The 17,973-nt window shown below is 44.5% G+C and overlaps 1 protein-coding gene and 1 long non-coding RNA gene across 6 annotated transcripts in view; both read right to left on the bottom strand.

Annotated features, from left to right (window-relative positions):
- Nucleotides 1–5,852, bottom strand: part of Dad (Daughters against dpp) — a 65,708-nt gene extending 59,856 nt beyond the window's left edge. Inside the window, exons 1-2 of one of the 4 annotated variants that reach the window (XM_076317217.1) lie at nucleotides 5,032–5,852; nucleotides 3,458–4,768 (exon numbers count right to left, since the gene is read on the bottom strand). In XM_076317217.1, the coding sequence (XP_076173332.1) occupies nucleotides 3,458–4,424 (967 nt within the window). In that variant the 5' untranslated portion in view covers nucleotides 4,425–4,768; nucleotides 5,032–5,852. The remainder of the gene's footprint in view (nucleotides 1–3,457; nucleotides 4,769–5,031) is intronic. The other 3 variants (XM_076317218.1, XM_076317219.1, XM_076317220.1) reach the window with 3 other exon arrangements.
- Nucleotides 5,853–6,950: 1,098 nt separating this feature from the next.
- On the bottom strand, nucleotides 6,951–16,923 carry LOC143149650 (uncharacterized). Of its 2 annotated transcripts, none has more exons than XR_012992844.1 (3): nucleotides 16,605–16,923; nucleotides 8,133–8,185; nucleotides 6,951–7,246 (listed from the first exon to the last, which is right to left on the bottom strand). It is a non-coding gene; the product is annotated as an uncharacterized LOC143149650 (long non-coding RNA). The 2 variants fall into 2 exon arrangements; XR_012992843.1 differs by lacking the exon at nucleotides 16,605–16,923 and adding an exon at nucleotides 16,307–16,598.
- Between the last annotated feature and the right edge of the window lie 1,050 nt (nucleotides 16,924–17,973).

Genomic DNA, 17,973 nt, shown 5'->3' with positions numbered 1-17,973 from the left:
GACGTTGGACAATTTTAACGGACGTGTTCTCGTGCGGTAATCACGACCTTACGTTACGGAACGTGCGACAGTTGGTTTCTTTATGATTTAGTATTGTGTCTTTAACGTGGATCAATTTTCGTTGGGAGCGGTTCGGTCTAAATCTCGTTGCTTTACTCACTTTGCGTTGCATCGCGAAGAAGGTACGTTATGAAGGTAATTTTGGTGAAAGTTTGCGCAAACTTTGTGTAAATCTTGTTAATTTTCTGACAGTTTGTCAATCACGAATATAAATGTTTCACGGGTCCTTAAAAAATTCAAATTTATAAAGTTTCTCCAGACTCGTGCTTATTTAAATCCTATATATTGGACAGTGTACCGCACACCGTAATTATAAAAGTATTGGTACTCGGAATTCAACGTAAATTCTCTCTGAGCATTTTTTTTGTACAGTTTCTGTAAAAAAATAGTCGTAATTTTCATAGAATGCAAGCCACATTTCTCCACGATTCTCGCCGATAAAAGTGCATTCCATCTTGCATTTCATCGTGAAATTTCACGCGTTATCAGACACGACTCGAGAATCGACCAATAGTTATCGAATGAAAATTCAGATATCTACATACGTCTCGATTCGTTTAACAAACGTTTCACGTTCTCAATTAAATACGCCGAGTGTGCATTAATGTGAATTACGAAGAGCGAAATAAATGCATCTATCTTGCACGCTCTGTCTTGTTTCTCCTTTCGTATGTTTGTCGATCGTCTCTTATCTGCGTGCAACATTTATGTTACCAAATAGTACGCTCTTCGAGATAAGAAAGCTGGAAGTAAAAGTATCGGAGCAGTCGCTTAAAAACTCACGGTTGAGAGAATTATTAGAAATGTAATAGCGCGAACGTTACGGTAATTTATCAAACGGATTACCATGTCCGTACGAATAAGCTCCACACTTTCGAAACGGTATAAATTGCGCCAAGATTCAAGATCTCCTAGAACCATTGGGTCACGTTTATTTCAATTACTCGAGAATTTACAGAGAAATAAAACACTACTTTTCGTTAAAATAAACTACGATACTCTGATCGTTTACGTATCTAACCAAATGTTGGAGTAATAGAATTTAATAAAAAATATTCGTACACCTATTACATAGATGCTACTCCTTTTGGGTGTACTTAATCATTTCAATTAAATATTCGTAAAATTGTTCGAAACACACTTGACAATTTTCTCCTGTTTACTGTTTATAAGCTGAAAAGAGGAAAGAAGAAAAGAGAGAAACTCTTCGAGTTTTGTTACATAGAAATGAATCGAAACGGAGTAAAATATAAAATACCATAACGAACTGGTGCAATGTAACGAAAACTGTGTCTCGAAGCTACAATTTCATTGAGATCGGTGAATGTTCGATAAAACGAATGTTTCTAAGCCTCGTTGAATTTACTCGAGTTAGTTCGTACGTCACAATATCCGAATGACCATCGTATCTTTTTTTATACCGTTTTTATAACTGCTGTCGTATCGTATTTGTGTCTGTGACAATGAGTGTCGGTCGAGCCGCCTGTAAAAGCAAAATACGCCAACGGTTTGCATTTAATTAATTCCAATTGAAAAACATACGGTTCTCGAGCCATCTATCGGATACTGTTCTTCGAGGTAGGATTTTCATTGCAATAGAACCTCGATTATCCGATTATTATCGGAAACAGGATAACGGAATATGTACCCGATCGAATTTCTCGATTAATAAAACGACTCGTGTTGCATTTCACGTAAGAAATGACAATTTTTTTGCGTATATTTATTTCATTTGCAGAGAGAAATTGCATTAGAATATATATGTACGTTTAAACGATTCTCTTCCGATCTATTACACGTAATAGTGTATTAATTACCTTCCGAATAGTTGAGATTCTATATTTTCATTAACACTGTGTTTACGAGACGCGTCATTGAAACGCGTATCGATCCACGAGGAAAATCACAGAAATCGTTTACATTTTTCTTCTACCGCTCGTATCGATTTTTATCCATTTAACGAGGCAAGTGTATATCGAAATGAATTTTCTTCGAAGTTATTTCATTTGATAATTCTTCAAGCGGTATACGTATCTCTGCTTGATACGCGTCAATTCGACGCGAGGAATGTTCGTAAATCTCGCGTTAAGGTTGGTATATCGTTCCAAGAAATATTGTCTCCGTTGTATTTCTTTTCGTTGACGGGACAACAGTTGTTTCTCGTTTTGCCTCGATTTAGTATTTCACATTTCGATCGCGTGTTTACGTTCCGTTGACACGTTGGTGTACATACGATGTGACGACGAAATTGAAACGATAAACCGACATAGCGTAACACTATTTACTTTTGCTTCCCACGTGACATTGCTCGGATAACCAAGATTCTACCGTATCGTTGTATAGAATACTACTATGGACTCTCGCGACTGTCACCTTGGTCTTGTGCGTATAAAAAATTATTATTCCACGAGCATCAGTTTTATCGACCGATCTTAACGCTAGGTTTACAGAACGCGGCGTTTCGATGCATCTCGATCGACGAGGAAAATTACAGAAAACGTTTACATTTTTCCTCTACCACTTCAACGAGACGAATATATTATATATACATGGAAATTCATTTTCTTCGAAGTTTTCTAATTTTATGATTCTCTGTGTACACCTACTTTTGCCCGATACGCGTCAATTTGATGAAATAAATGTCCGTAAACCTAATGCTAAAATCGATATTTCTTTCGTTTCGATGTTTCGGAAACGTTCGAAATTTTTTTATTATATATATACGAATACGTAAGTATGTAACTTACGTAGAAGATATTAATGTTTTTATCGCAGCTGCGAATTTTTCGAGCAGCACGGTAAAACTACCGATAGATATGGTATTATTAACACGTTAAACACCATGGTATTTCCTGTAGACCAAAGTTACAAAGATTCTCTAAGGCTCTTACAAGACACAAAATCTAATGTAAACTTTTAAATAGCATTACTATCGTTGGTAACAGTGTAGAATAAGTACATCGACAAATTAGCGAGCGTTTCTACTTTTACTAAAAAACTGGCATGAAAAGAAGACTTTATGAAATTGATTATACGTCCCTCGAAAATACGCTACGAGATTTAACCCTTTGCACTCGAAGCTTTTCTGTTACCGGAAACTGGCACCTCGATGAAATCCTTCGAATCGTGTAATTAATTTAAAACTGAATTCAAATTGGAATTGAAATATTTTGTTCTTGTAATGTGTAAACGCATGTATACAAAGTATATAAAAATGTTCCATTCCGGATTAATGTTACGATTTAAAGAATTTTCTCGAGGCGTCGGTTTCTGGTAGCAAAGAAGCCTCGAGTGCAAAGGGTTAAAAGAGTGCAAACGAGGGCTAAAGATAATAAAATATCTTATTTTGTTATACGAGATGATAAAGTAAAAAAGAGAAATATGAAAGAAGACTTACCGGGTTTGCAGAGCCGGCTCCAGTGGTAGGGGTTACAGCATATGTATACGGGGTCTTTAGCGGAATGACAGACAGGAAGTCTTTTGAGCTCGGACGAGTGAGCGAGATCCGGCCACCGCCAGATCTGACAGCAGAGCAGGTGAGGATCGATCGGTGCGTTATCGAGGGATCCACGGATCGGTACTCGGCACCGTTCCGTTCTCATCGGCGACGTACACGAGTCCTCCGATCCAGAGTTACGATCGTCGTCGTTCTCCAGCGAGGAGGAACGATGATGCCTGCGGTGATGCCGATGATGATAATGATGGTGATGATGATGGTGATGATGATGATGATGGTGGTGGTGATGATGATGATGCGAGTGATGATAATGGAGATGGTGGTGGTGATTGTAGCGATGGGGACGATAGTATTGTTGTTGTTGTTGCTGTTGCTGCTGTTGCTGCTCCGGATCGTAGACGTCCTCGGGATGTTGACGCGGTACGAGGACGCACGAGCCGAGATCGGCACCGCAGCTCTCCACGGCGGTGATCAACATCTCGAGCTGATTTTCCTTCAGCGACTTTAGTAGCTCCTTGCACCTTAATAAACGAACGGGATCGTCGTCATCGTCCTGGCTCTGATCACCGCCGCAGCAACCTTGATGCAGTCTACTCGACGAGATACGACCACCTCCACATCCACCTCCACCTCCACCTCCACCTCCTCCTCCTCCGGCTACACCGGCTCCCCCACCTCCTCCGCCACCGACTGCACCTCCTGACGACACTCTGCGCGCTCCTCTGGTTGTTTGGCCCGTCGTTGCCGTCACGTTGCTCGTGTCGTTGTTGGTGCCGCTCGTGTTGTTCACGCGATGAATACGTGACGAATCCTCTTGAGCTTCACACTCGGTTTCATGCTCTCCACAGACCTTGGCCTTTAGGAGACGTCTAGTGAGCGCCGTCCGTTTGCTCCAGAACATGAACATGAAACAGGATTTGCGGTACGCGCATTTGGGGGCCAGTACTTTTTAACGTAGCCGCGCGGAAAATTGGAAATATTTTTAAACGGCCACCGTCAAACACCACCGCACAATGGACGACACTTTTCTTTTCTTTTTCTTTTACTTCCCCCCCCTTTTCTCCTCCGGCGTTACTTCCCTTTCCTTGATTTCTCTCTTCCTTCACCACCTCTACTACCGCCTCGATTTCTCTCTGTTTTTTTTTTCTTTTCTTTGCCACCGAGGCTATCTCCTCCAGTTCCTCTTTCGCCAACGCGGCGGCTACGACGAAAAAACGGAACACGAAAAGTATACACACCGTCGGTTATACACTGTCGAGAAAGAAACAAACACTGCTCCTGCGCCGACACGCATACACACAAATATACGCACGCACGTACGCACAGGGAGGAAGAGAAAGAAAGAAAGAAAGAAAGAACGAAAGAAAGAAAAAGAGAAGGACGCACACGCACGCACGCAGCACGCAGGCAGGCAGGCACGCACGCACGTACTCACTCACGCACGCACGCACGCACGCACGCACGCACGCACGCACACACCCACACCGATATCGAAGGTCCCCGTAAAATTCTACCGGGGCCAGCAGCACACGCGCGTATATTTATTTATGCTCTCCGCGTATCTCGTGCACTTTGGATCACGGTCCCGAAATAGTGTGAGTCCCCCGTGGCAGAATGCCGGCTTCGTTTCGCGCTAGAGCTTGTTTCTCGCTGAACGATCGCAGCCGTTAAACACACGCTACCGCGCTCCGCTCTCTTCTTCCCTTGCTTTCACAGCGGTAAGTATGATCACCCGTCTGCCGACCTTCAACTCTCATTTACCTATGTGTCACCGTACTATACGCAAACTGATCGCCGATCGATCGGTCGGTCGGTCGGTCGGTCGGCCGCACGTCAATTCGTTCCAACGATCTCGATCAACCGAACCGCCTTCTCATCTCGCGCGTTTCCTCGAATCGATTCGCGTTTTTCCTTTCGTGCTCGAACAAACACGGTACGTGACACCGGAACGAACGTATCGCGCGAGTAACGCTGCTTGTGTCCAGTGCGTTGCCGTCGGTAGGCGAAAAGTACACGAACGAACGTAGCGCATAATATAACAGCGAAAGGCACGAGGGTTTTCCGTCTCGGTGTCTACGACGATTCGTGGACGTCACGTTCTTCGATCGTCCGTGGTCGTGTACGGTGCAACGGTCGCCGGCGAGGTTACGGACGCGCACTAATAGTATCGCGATGCACTTCTTATCCGCTGGACGTAGCAGCACGGATCGGTGGCGCTCACACACGACACCGGTTCTTGACTTTCCTCGACGTTGTGTATCGACAGCGATGCAGTGCCTTAACCTCGCGACCCGGCTCACAACCACAAATGCACACGCGCGCTCGTACAAAAACACACATCGGCAAGTTACGCCTTACGAAAAACTGTTTTCTATCGTTACGAATCCTCCTTCAAAAGACGACTCCACCGCTAACCACGGTACAATGCATGTCACTTGTTCAATGTCTCGCGAATCTCGGACGTCTAGGCCCTGCAGAATACGATAGTACCGTTTTCTTTTTCGGTACTTCTTTGCCCGTGCCGTCGCCAATGTCGACGCACCGGCACTACATAATAACGACGACGACGACGACGGCGATGGCGATGACGATGACGACGGCGATGGCGATGGCGATGGAGATGGCGACGACGACGACGACGATGACGATGACGATGACGACGACGACGACGACGGTGGCAACAGCAACAGCAACGAAGGCGGCGGCGGCGGCGGCGACGACGACGACGACGGCGACGACGACGACGACGACGACGGCGACGACGACGACGACGACGACGACGACGACGACGGCGACGACGACGACGACGACGACGACGACGACGACGACGACGACGACGGCGGCGGCGGCGACGACGACGACGACGACGACGACGGCGACGGCGACGGCGACGACGACGACGACGACGGCGGCGACGACGACACTTTAACCTCAAATCCGAGATTGTCGCGTCGATCACTCCCCGTCATCCGTATACGCGTATCACCGAGTGACATTTTCCGCTTGCATCGTCCGTCTTTCTCTTTCTATTCCTTCACTGTTCTCACTATTCACCGTAACACACTTGTCGCTCGTCACCCATCGCTGTCGCCGGCCTGCGGGCTTATTCGCGCGAGGCGACCGCGAGGACGCGCACTGTCACATTCTTGAAATCGCTGCCCGGAGAGCGAGCGAGAACGAGCAAGACACTAACGGGTAGGGATAACGCGAGAACGAGACAGACAGATAGAAGAGGGAGAACAAAATACACTCCGAGAAAAAGAGAGTAGGGAGGACTAGCGCACACAGATCGGATATATAACTCGCGGAGGGCGAGAGAGGTCGAACGAGAGTAGCGCTTCGGTTGCGCGTTTAAAACTTCGATACGTGCTCGGGCCGATGGTGAAAATTGTTAGTGCGCGTGGCCGTGGAAAGGGTTGCGTTCAGTCTCGACGTGCCGTTACGCTCGATCTTGACTGTTTCGACCTCTTCTAGTAGCCCGTCCTCGTCTTCGCGCACAGATACCGATGTAGTCACAGAGCAAACTGTTGCAACGAACAACCGCGATTACAGCCGTAACGCGCGACTCGACTCGGCTCCGCTCGACGACGCGACTGGTACGCACGAGGTCTCCGTCATGAGCGCGCACACCGATTTCCACCGCCTCTTCCTCCACCACCCCGTCGCCGCCGTCGCTCGTTTCGTCCCGTCCGTCTCGTCTCGGCGCGCCGATACACCGACCGCAGCATACTAAACACACAAGGGAGATTGTTAAACATGGCGTCGCTGCCGCGCCATTATTTGCAGCTTTTGCCGCGAGAGGCACCATCGTCGACGGCGCTCGTCGAACGCTACGATCCGGCGTTTATCGCGGACGCAGCATCGCGATCGTCCTTTTCAAAATTTATACCGCCCTTACCGCTCGTTCGACGAGAACGAAATTAACATTCACGAACGCGTACGAACGATCGAACTCAAAATCAACGTACCAGTTCTTACGGATCCTCCGATTTCGTAACTGTTCGACCGTTTCGACGAATCGAACGAACGAATAAAAAATTCGAATCTTTGTCCCGCGACGCTAATTTTTTCTGCGAGATCGAATCTTCCAAATCCTCTACTCCGTGATATTTCGAAACAACGAGTCCTTCGGTAATTTTCACGGTACGGATCGATCGATCGATCGTGGATCTCCCCGCGTTTGCCATCCGTGGAACTGGAACGCGTTGCGGAGCAGGATAAGCGATGGAAGGAGAGGTGGTGACGACAAGGGCGTGAGGGAAAGAAACGAACGAGACGGGGGTCGGTTAGCTCGGGAGAGAAGAGGGGCGAAACGTAAGGTGAACTCGTTCGAAGACGGGGGCGTCAGCCGGTCGGTCGCGGTTACTCGAGCGGCCGAGCAGACTGACGCCAGCGCCTCTGCGTAGCGCCAGCGCCAGTCACCGGCAAGTACTCCACCCGGAGGGTCAACATTCCAAGACGAATTTCACTCGCGATAACTCTCGCGAGGGGAACTACGACTATCGTTGTCGCCGAATAGAAAAAGAACGCAGGGAAAAGAAATGAATTCGTCCGTCGTTTTCTCAATTACGCGTTAACAATTACAGCAGTGGCCATACGCTTCTTCGATACTTACGCGACATTAAGTTCGCTCCGGAAGGAAGAACGGTCGCGGGGCCATCGACGAATCTGGAAAAAAATTCGATTCTCTCAAAGACTCGGTTGCGTTTACGGATACGCATGCTCGAAAAGTATATATGTAAAATTGTCTATTGAGTATCTGTTAAGTATCTGTTAAGTGTCTCAAAGTATCTATTAAGTATCTAAAAGTATTTATTGAGTATCTAAAAGTATCCAAAAGTATCCAAAAGTATCTAAGAGTATCTAAAAGTATCTAAGAAGTATCTATTAAGAAGTATCTATTAAACGGAAATTTTAAACTAAATCGCGCCGTTCCAGAAACCGTACGGAGTATCTGATTCCTGTCGTTCGTGGAAGTAAAAATCAACCCGTATTTGAACCGAACCACACCTTCGAAAAGCAGGTATAAATAGCGAAGGGAGGTATTTGAAAGACTGGAAGGAATCTGTATCGTGGTACCTAGGAATTCGAAATTGTACAATTCCTTGGAAAATGTTTAATCTTAATTCTGTTCCTCTCTCGATGCGTTAAATGTTTTCGAGTCGCTAATTACGACGTCTCTGATCAGACACACTCACTATTTTTGTAAACTATATTCGTCCTTTTCCGGAACATTCTTATCGCGCGTGTGTCTATTCGTCTACCGCGTAACCGTTGATCGTCACCAGTCCATCTTAGAGCTACATAGTAAACAAGCGTCAAAGTTACCTTTCGAGCTATGTATACAACTATCAAACGTTTAACACAGTACAAAGAAACATTATTTACCACACTCTGTTCCCAATACTATATTTGGTTACGATATTTAATAAGTTGAATTCTTTCCTTCCAACAATATTTAACAAATTGAATTCTTTCCTTCCCACGATATTTAACAAGTTGAATTCTTTCCTTCCGTTCGAACACGTACATATTCCTTCCACGAACCATGCGGTTCGAAAGGTAAGAATGAAGGTAAGTATTCGTTGAAGAGTTAAGTAGAAAAAGCAAAAAAAAGTCGACGCGTTCGAAATGATCCGTCAATTTGTCGCCCGCCCTTGGAAAGACGAAGGAATTTCACTTGGTGGCGTGCTCTGGAAGCTAAATGGCCTATGTTAATTTATTTCACGGAACCCATATTGAAAATGACTCCGGAGCATAAATCAGCGCATCTTGACGCATTAAAGCTCGCTCTTCTTTTCTTTTTTTTACTTTACTTTACTTTACTTTACTTTACTTTTCTTTTCTTTTCTTTTCTTCTTTTTTCTGTCGCCGCGCTGCGCGGTGTTCGTTTTCTTCAGCGACGTCTAGACGCGTTATTTCACCGTTGGAACTTGCTCCGAAATGATATAGAATTTAGGAAGTTATTTAGTTATGTATGTATGTCTGGCGTTCTGAGCTGGCTAGTAATCAGGCGCCTAGTCTCCGCAAACTGTCCGTCGTTCTTTCTCTCTTCTCTCGTCGCTCGGTCTCCCTCCTCTTCGGCCTCCTGCTCTGATTTTGTCTCGTTTCATCGTTCGAGCGTTCGTTCGTTCGGTAAAGTTCGGTAAAATCTCCAGGGCCGTCCACGTTCTCGGTGGCTCGGTGTCCTGGTTCGATTAAGCGTTCATCGAGGTGCCCATCGCTCGACTCGTATCCGCGTTACGGACGAATATACGGGGTGATCCGTAACCAGTGCTACGAACGAACGATTCGATGCGCGAAAATGAAACGAAATCGCGAAAGAAAATTTTACCGCTCCGATCTCGAGAACGTGGAAAGATCCAACGTTCTCGAGTCTACGTTCTCACTTCCGTTTGAATTTTAATAAACATTTACGGGTCCGTGAATTGGTTTTCAAAGACCAATTTCTCGAAAACGAAGATCGGTAGAAAAAATTTCATCGTATCAAAGAAATCAACAACAATACTTCTTTACAATACTTCATTGTTGTAAAGAAAAAAAAAACATTCGTTATCGACGACAATGAGAAATTCTGTTTCCCTCCTAAATCTCTCTTCTAAATCGGTATAAGTTACATTATTATAAGAAACGAATAAACAAGAATCTGTATCATTGCAGAGTACAGTAGAAACCGAAAGAAAACGGAGAAAAACGTACACGCGTGTAGCTTTTCAAATATAAAAAGAATTCTTCAATTCAAGAGTAAATTTTCCTCGTGTTCACCTTCGAATCGATTCGTGTTACGCGGGAAACGTTGTTTCCTACCGTTTGAACTAACGAAGCGAACTATCGCGTGGAGAATTCATCCAATAAATAATTTTACAAAATTTACCCCACACGCGTAGTGCACCGATGTAAAAGAACGAAAAAGAAGGAAAGAAAAAACCTGGTATCGTTGTTGCTTCTCGTCGACTCGCGTCCGAGCTTTTTACGATACTGCTAACCTACGTTATACCTAAACAAACAAAAATATATCGGCGGACATATCCCCGGCTTCGAACGCGGAGAATAATTACACGTTTCTCTCAGCGGAGTTACGGTACGAAATTATAAGCCGTGGCGAATAACCATTTCGTAACGGGCTGCACGAGCGTAGGACCAGAACAGGACGCGCGGACACGCACCGTATACCCGTACTCTCGCTTCGTTCTATTTCCAAACGCGAAAATTATTCACATTCCCTGCGCTACTCCACGGAGCATGGCGCCTTTCTTGACGTATCGCCGCGATGGCACCGGTAGTCTCTCGGACGGACCGTAGAAATGTACGACAACCGGCGCGAGCCGACGCTCTAACATAAACACCGCCGCGGCGCCCTGGCGGAACAATGCAGAAAGGAACACCGTCAACGAGAAAACAGAATACATAGGTGCGCGACTATTTGTTTGTCGTCCAAAGCTCACCGCGAAGTGTAAAATCGAAGAAACGGAGAATCACCACGATGCGGAGTAGCCAAGTACTTGAGTAGCCAAGTACTCGACTCACCTCTTCTCTCGTCGAAGCGTTCGTTTCGAACAGGTTGAACGCCAATGGTGGTCTCCGAGGATTGGCGCTCACAAAGTTACAACGATTCTCTAAAGAGTTTATACGAAATTCAATTGCTTGTAAACTTTTAAGTAGCGTTGCTCTCGTTGGTGATAGTGTAGAGAATGTTTATACTTGTTACACTACGGTTGGGAATATTCTTAAGTATAGAAAACTTACTGATGCTCTAAAATTACAAGGATTCTCTAAAGAGCTTACACGAAGTCCAATTGCTTGTAAACTTTTAAGTAGCGTTGCTCTCGTTGGTGATAGTGTAGGGAATGTTTCTACTTGTTACACTACGGTTGGCGATATTCTTAAGTATAGAAAACTTTTTGATGCTCTAAAGTTACAACGATTCTCTAAAGAGCTTACAGAACATGAAATCTACTTCCTTGTTAACTTTTAAATAGCATCACTCTCGTTGATGATAGTGTAGAGAATGTTTATACTTCTTACACTATGGTTGGGAATATTCTTAAGTATAGAAAACTTACTGGCGCTCTAAAATTACAACGATTCTCTAAAGAGCTTACACGAAGTCCAATTGCTTGTAAACTTTTAAATAGCATCACTCTCGTTGGTGATAGTGTAGAGAATGTTTATACTTCCTACACTACGGTTGGCGATATTCTGAAATATAGAAAACTTACGTGACGTTTAGAGTCGTTAACGAGCGAAAAAAGTTTCTTCGCGAGCATCGAAAATATATAGCACGTAGACCGTACCGGAGAGATTAATCGTACGTTGACAGAAACGGAGTACCTGTATCTTGTGTACAATTTTTCTGTATAGTAGAATCTTACATTCGTACATTCGTATAGCGTATCGTTCTTCTTAATAGTCGGTTTTGACTCAAGTACGATTATCGATATCGCTTTGCAGATTACGCGAAACCTGGCGAGCGAGCTATTTTTGCAAATCGTTTCCTTCATTTCCCTTCTGTATCCACGCGATCGAAAAGACGTGAAGTTTCGAAAATTTTGCTCGGTTTCGATGCTTCGATCGCTACGAAATTTTCTCGAGAAAAAGCATCGAGAGAATTCGATCTTTCTTCTGGTTCGAACCACTGCGCGCCGGTAGGAACCAAGCGTATACGTTTCTTCGAAGAACGCTCCGAACTCGAACGGCGCCGCTGTCAACGCTCGAAATTCCGAGCACGACGACGACGAGAGCGATCGCCGTCGTTCTTCGAAGCGGCTACTCACGATTCCGCTATAATTCATCTTCCGCGAACGGCGGAGGCGTTTCAGGCTATTCCTGGTCCAACGGAGGCCGTCTTTCGGTGGACGATGGTTTAAAATGCGCGGTTTAAAATGACCGATCATCGAAATTTGTTGGAACGAATGCAACGATGATGTCCAGGCGTGTCGGACGTCGTTAGCCAATGGTTGACGTTGGTTTCAACGCGTCGAACGCCACGCCGGTTTTTCTATAATTAAGGATGTCACCGATATTTATTCTTAATAGTCGGTTTTTACTTAGATACGATATATCGATATCACTCTGCAAATTACACGAAACCTGGTATGTAGGCTATTTTTGCAAATCATTTTCTTAATTATTGGGTTGTTCGGAAAGTCATTTCGTTTTTTTTTTGGTGTAAATTTCTTATATTACATTTCTTTATATACTTTGTATTCCTGTACCTACAATCGTTATGCTACTGGATACGCGAGATCCCTGAGTATTATGATAAACTCTACATTATAATTTCAAGTAAACAACACGATCTGTACCATTCATCAAGAGAGATTTTTCGCGCGAAAAGACACTAATAATCCGTACATTATAATTCCAAGTTTGCAACACGATCTGTACCGTTCATCGAGAGAGACTTTTCGCGCGTAAATAAAACAAACCGTGTCCGTTACGTTTCTATTTCGGTGATCGGGCACCAGCAGCCGTATCCCAAGCGATTCTACTCTCTGGCGTTCTCGAGCGTTGTATCCGCCATTTTTTCCCACCAATTCGCACCTGCGACCGCACGGCGTACGGGCGCGTTGCGACGGCCCTGTGTAAAAGCAGCGACGAGGAGGACGCGGCCCGAATGGGTGGGAGAGGTATGATGGGACAGGTGCGGCTCGTAACTTCCTGGATAATATCGGCCGGTCCGGACGCGCGACCGGCGCTAACGCTGACGCTTACGTTAGCGGTGGCGCCACTCGGATCCACGCCATAGGCGCCTGCCTGTCCGTCCCGTTCGCCCCTCCTTCCTCTCTCCTGTTCGCCCATCGTTTCTCTTTGACCATATCGCGTACGAATGCCCTCGACCAGCGATGGGACCGATACGCGGTAAACACGACTTTTCTCGGTGAAAATACTTTGCTCGAATATCGATCGACGAAACGGATTACGCGATTCGAATACCGTGTACGAAATACAGTATCGCCTCGTTATAAGTCGTCGTTCGTGTTTCGTTATAAGTAATCACCGTCGCGAAAGGTTGCAATTATTGTTGCGATCGTGTGTATCGTTATAATTGAACTATCGTTAAATTATCGTGGGCTGGAAAGTCTCGTTGAATGGACAATAATTGATACAAATGGTAGAAGAATATTTTAAACGGTTTTTTTTTATTGTTCTCGTTAATCGAGATTTACGGAATACTACATCCCGTGAATCTATCGTTAAAACATACTTTTGATATTTGGTAACCTTTGAGCCTGTTAATCCTTATGAGTAATACGCGCGCCTAATTGCGATGTTTTATTTCCCTCGATACGGTTTTCGAGAAGAGTTTGGTAAAAGTTTTGTTTTTTTGTATTCAGCGAACTATCTACGTCGAGTGCATCGATAATAGACAGCACCACGATAATCGTTATTTCAGACGCGATGACGCGATAAAATTGCAAACAAGTAACGTGGATTATTTTTCATAGCGATTTTTGCTAAGTTCGTGACCAAAGTACCGTTTCGAATTTTTAAATAAATTATAAGAAATATACGTTACCCGTTACTTGGATAGTATTAACGAAAAATCGATCTTAACTAGGAATTTTGTCTTCCTGCGTCAACAATTTGTCCGCAATTGTTTAAGAAAAATTACCGGAGATTCGAATTCAAAGAAGAAAATGTGAAAATTAACCGTCGATTGTTCTCTTAAGTAGATATCCCAGTCAATGTACTTTTCGAGGCAAAACTATCGCATTGGCGCTAATCGATCTCGGTGATTTCAATGACCAAAAGTTTCACGGAGAAAGGTTCGCGAGTGTTTCGGAGCGTAACGACGAATAAAGGTTTTTAACTTTTAATTTTTAACGGTAAAACTACCGACGGTGAACTTATCACTGTCTCTACCACATTTCGTACGTATCTTTGAAAATAAAAGGAATCAAGATAAATTCATTTACAAATACAGTTAATTTTCTACTTCGATAATTGTCACGGAATATTATGGGCAAAAGTGCAATAATTGAATAACTTCAACCCGTTATCACGAGATAAGAGATTTTTCAAACTAAATTCCGCGATTAACAATTCGAGAAGAAATTCAAAACGGAACAAATCGTTCTTTTTAATTATGCATCTCATAAGAGACTTTTAAAACTAAATTCCGCAGTTAACAGGTCGAAAAGGAATTCAAAACGGGTCAAATGACCTCTTTGGTAAGTTTCATGTTAACTTACGGTCGATTGTTTATTCTTTACACTAATAACAATCGCCACGTTATCGCGTCGTTCTTGAAACTCTCGTGAGATCAGAAAACGGAACGCTCGGTAATGTTCGGGATTGTTCGAAAGTCACGGGCATAGGATCGGTCCCATCGCTGTATTCCGCTCTTCTTACGTGTCCTCCTTCGTTGCTCGCTCGGGCGAACGCGACGTCACTAGCAAAACCTGCACCATCTTTATTTGTGCACAGTGTGCAGTTGACGAGAGGCGAGATGCCGCGGAGAGCACGTATGACCGATAGGTGCGTGCATACGAAATTACGTACACCGACACGGGGAATTTAATATTCGAAAGAAGACGTTTATCGGTCACCGTTCGAATTATTATAATTAACTAAAACTACCAAAAGGTTCGTTCGACCGGTTTTCAATTTCTTTGTAAAGTTGCTCAAACATTAACTGCGCTTTGTCCGCAATATTCGGTAACAATTATCGAAATAGAGAGGTAATTATATTCGTAATTGAATTCATTTTATTTACTACCTACTTTCGATATTACTTTTGCGACAATTTCGAAGGTTTCGATGCGTAACTTGCGAAGCGAAGGTTTTGAATTTCTTTGTAAAGTTGCTCAAGTATTAATGGCGCTTTTGTACGCAATAATCGGTGACAATTATCGAAATAGACAGCTAATTATATTCGTAATTTAATTCATTTTATTTATTATCTACTTTCGATGTTACTTTTGCGACAATTTCGAAGGTTTCGATGCGTAACTACTACAGGGTAGGCCAACTTGGATGTAAAGTGCATACAACTTTATAAAATTATTCAATAATTTGAATCCGTTCTCGCACTGGGTACGTAGCCATGATAAATTTTCATAAAATTCTTAATAATTTGCAAAAGAAAAATATACTAATTGAACTCTACAAAAGTTACAAGTTTTTAGAAACAGTCGGTCAAAGTCGACCCACCTTTAGAAGTCTAAATAACGTAACGCGGTTAGTCGATACAGCTCGTTAGTCGATGAGGTAATTTCACAAGGTACAAAATCTAACCTTACCCGACCGAGTCTCGTTCGAACGGCTTGAAAAACGGTTATCGTGATTGATTTTCCTTCGTTTCCGAGAAAATATTAAGGTAGGCGTAGAATGTTCGCGATTGTAAAATGCGATAAGGTAAACAAGATTACGAAAGAAAAATGGAAAGTGGAGTACAAACAATCGCGCGAAGAAAGGCTCGAGTGGAAATTGCAAAGACATGGTTGGCTTTTTAACTCTTTGGGGCATGGTAGATTAAGAAACGTCCCGCCTTTTCGATACTTTGATGCGCGATATTGTTCAACCCATCGTGAAAAATTAAAATAACCCCGTACAAGTTGCACGGTGAGACTATTGAGTTAACATTCGCACGATTGGACATCTAATCGATCTGTATTTTACTTTCGGTTACTTTCCATTGTTTCGTACGTGCATCGACTCTGTCTCGAAGGGTTAAAGCAAAAGTTCGTCCTGGAGAGTGCAGAGCGTCACGTATGCACGGTACTCGATGGTTTTCTCCCTTCTAGCCACGTGGTGTGTTTGTAACTCGCCCTCGTTGTTTCTTACCTGTTGCAACGCCGGGTTTCCGCTATTGGTTAACCGCCGCACATGCGCCGTGCCCGAGACCGCGGTAGAACTCGTAGCGAGGTTCCCCGTAACCTCCGATTCAACGTACCTACATGTATCCAAGTATCTACGCGCGTACGAAGGGAACCGATCGGACGCTGTGAAGAAACGCTGGACGCGTTTCGATTGTCGAACGTTGGAATGCGATCGGCGATGAGAAATCGTGTACTTCGAAGAGTCGCGGTGCAGCACGGTAGCGCGCGTTACGAAAATTTTCTAAACGAGATTTTCCACCAACCTCGGTCCGTCCTTGCGCTTCGTGAAAGTGTACGTGACCGCGACGCGGAACGATCTATCGATTATTAACGAGATGTTTCAAGCTTCGCGCGAAACGGCGCAGCCACGGCATCCTTGCACCCGGTCCGTAATATACCTCCGTCGGCGTTCGAAGCCGTGCACGGTAACTGACTGGACGTATCGGCGGCACTCGAGATCGCGATCGCGGTGTTGTCGCATAGCGCGGGAGATTCGAACGTCCCTACCGACGGAAACCGACGCGACGCGACGAGACGCGACGAATTGAAACAAACGAAGCGATCGAAGACCGACTGCGTCGATCGTCGAGCGTCAACTGGCCGCGAGCCCGACGGCCGCGCAATATGTAGCGTAGTGTAGAGAGGACGACTGGAGCCTGTCTGCTCACCCCTGCGGTTGTCTGTTGCCTAAGGGCGGCCTCGTCCGGCGCGAATTCGCGGCGACACAGCACCGGCGCGCCAGTAACGTGGCGACGCGAATCTTGACGCCATTCCACGAACAAGTGTGCGTCCGTGTAAGTAACCGACCCACACTCCGATTCGTGTACGTGCATCGGGGTGTCGGAGAACCGAAAGAGAAAGAACGAAAGGGAGTGGGGATGCACGTTCGTGCATGGCCAACCAGGAGTACACAACAAGGTGCTTGACCGAGTCGAGTCGAACGACTAACCGTATACCGGGGACTTTTCAACTTTCCACTAATGGGCCATCCGTGTACGTATCGTTAACCAGTTAACTGGGAAATTTCATTTGGAAAATCTCACTCGCCGTGGTCCGCGTAATTAAAATCGTGCAACGACGCGTGCACGCCTCAAACGCACAGACCACCATCCGTTGTCAATTTTACCCAATTTTATTTCTACGTATTTCAATGGTTTCTAGAGAAATACTACCGATGCACACTGTACGATATTCACGAGGTTTGCAGGAAGACGAGATTACGCGAAACGGTTCGGGGAATACCCGATATAACGAGGGAAGTAGCTCGGTTTGTTAAACGGAATAGATCCTACGGGGAAATAATCGAAATAGCAATGATAATAATCAAACTTTTTCGCGTAAAATACTGCGTTTCTATTTATGGGAATAAATATTGAAAATAGTGGGTAAATAACTCGGTTTGTAAGAAAGGCACGATCCTCGAAGGAAAATTCTTTACTCGACGCTTTCGTTGAGTTTCAAGGATTTTTTTAATAAAAGATGGACGCTGAACGCAGCAGTTTTACCAACAATATTAAGAAAAATACCGTTCAGATTTTTCTCTTTTTTGCTAAAATTTTGGAAACTTTATAGTATATAGTAATTTTTTATTTTAAAAAAGACGAACGCACCGAAATAGAGGTTTCGATCGAC

Source organism: Ptiloglossa arizonensis, chromosome 7 (genome assembly GCF_051014685.1).
Source record: "Ptiloglossa arizonensis isolate GNS036 chromosome 7, iyPtiAriz1_principal, whole genome shotgun sequence".
In the NCBI taxonomy this organism is placed as follows: domain Eukaryota; kingdom Metazoa; phylum Arthropoda; class Insecta; order Hymenoptera; family Colletidae; genus Ptiloglossa; species Ptiloglossa arizonensis.
Note: the sequence above shows the minus strand (reverse complement) of the source record. Positions and strands in the feature narration are given on the sequence as shown.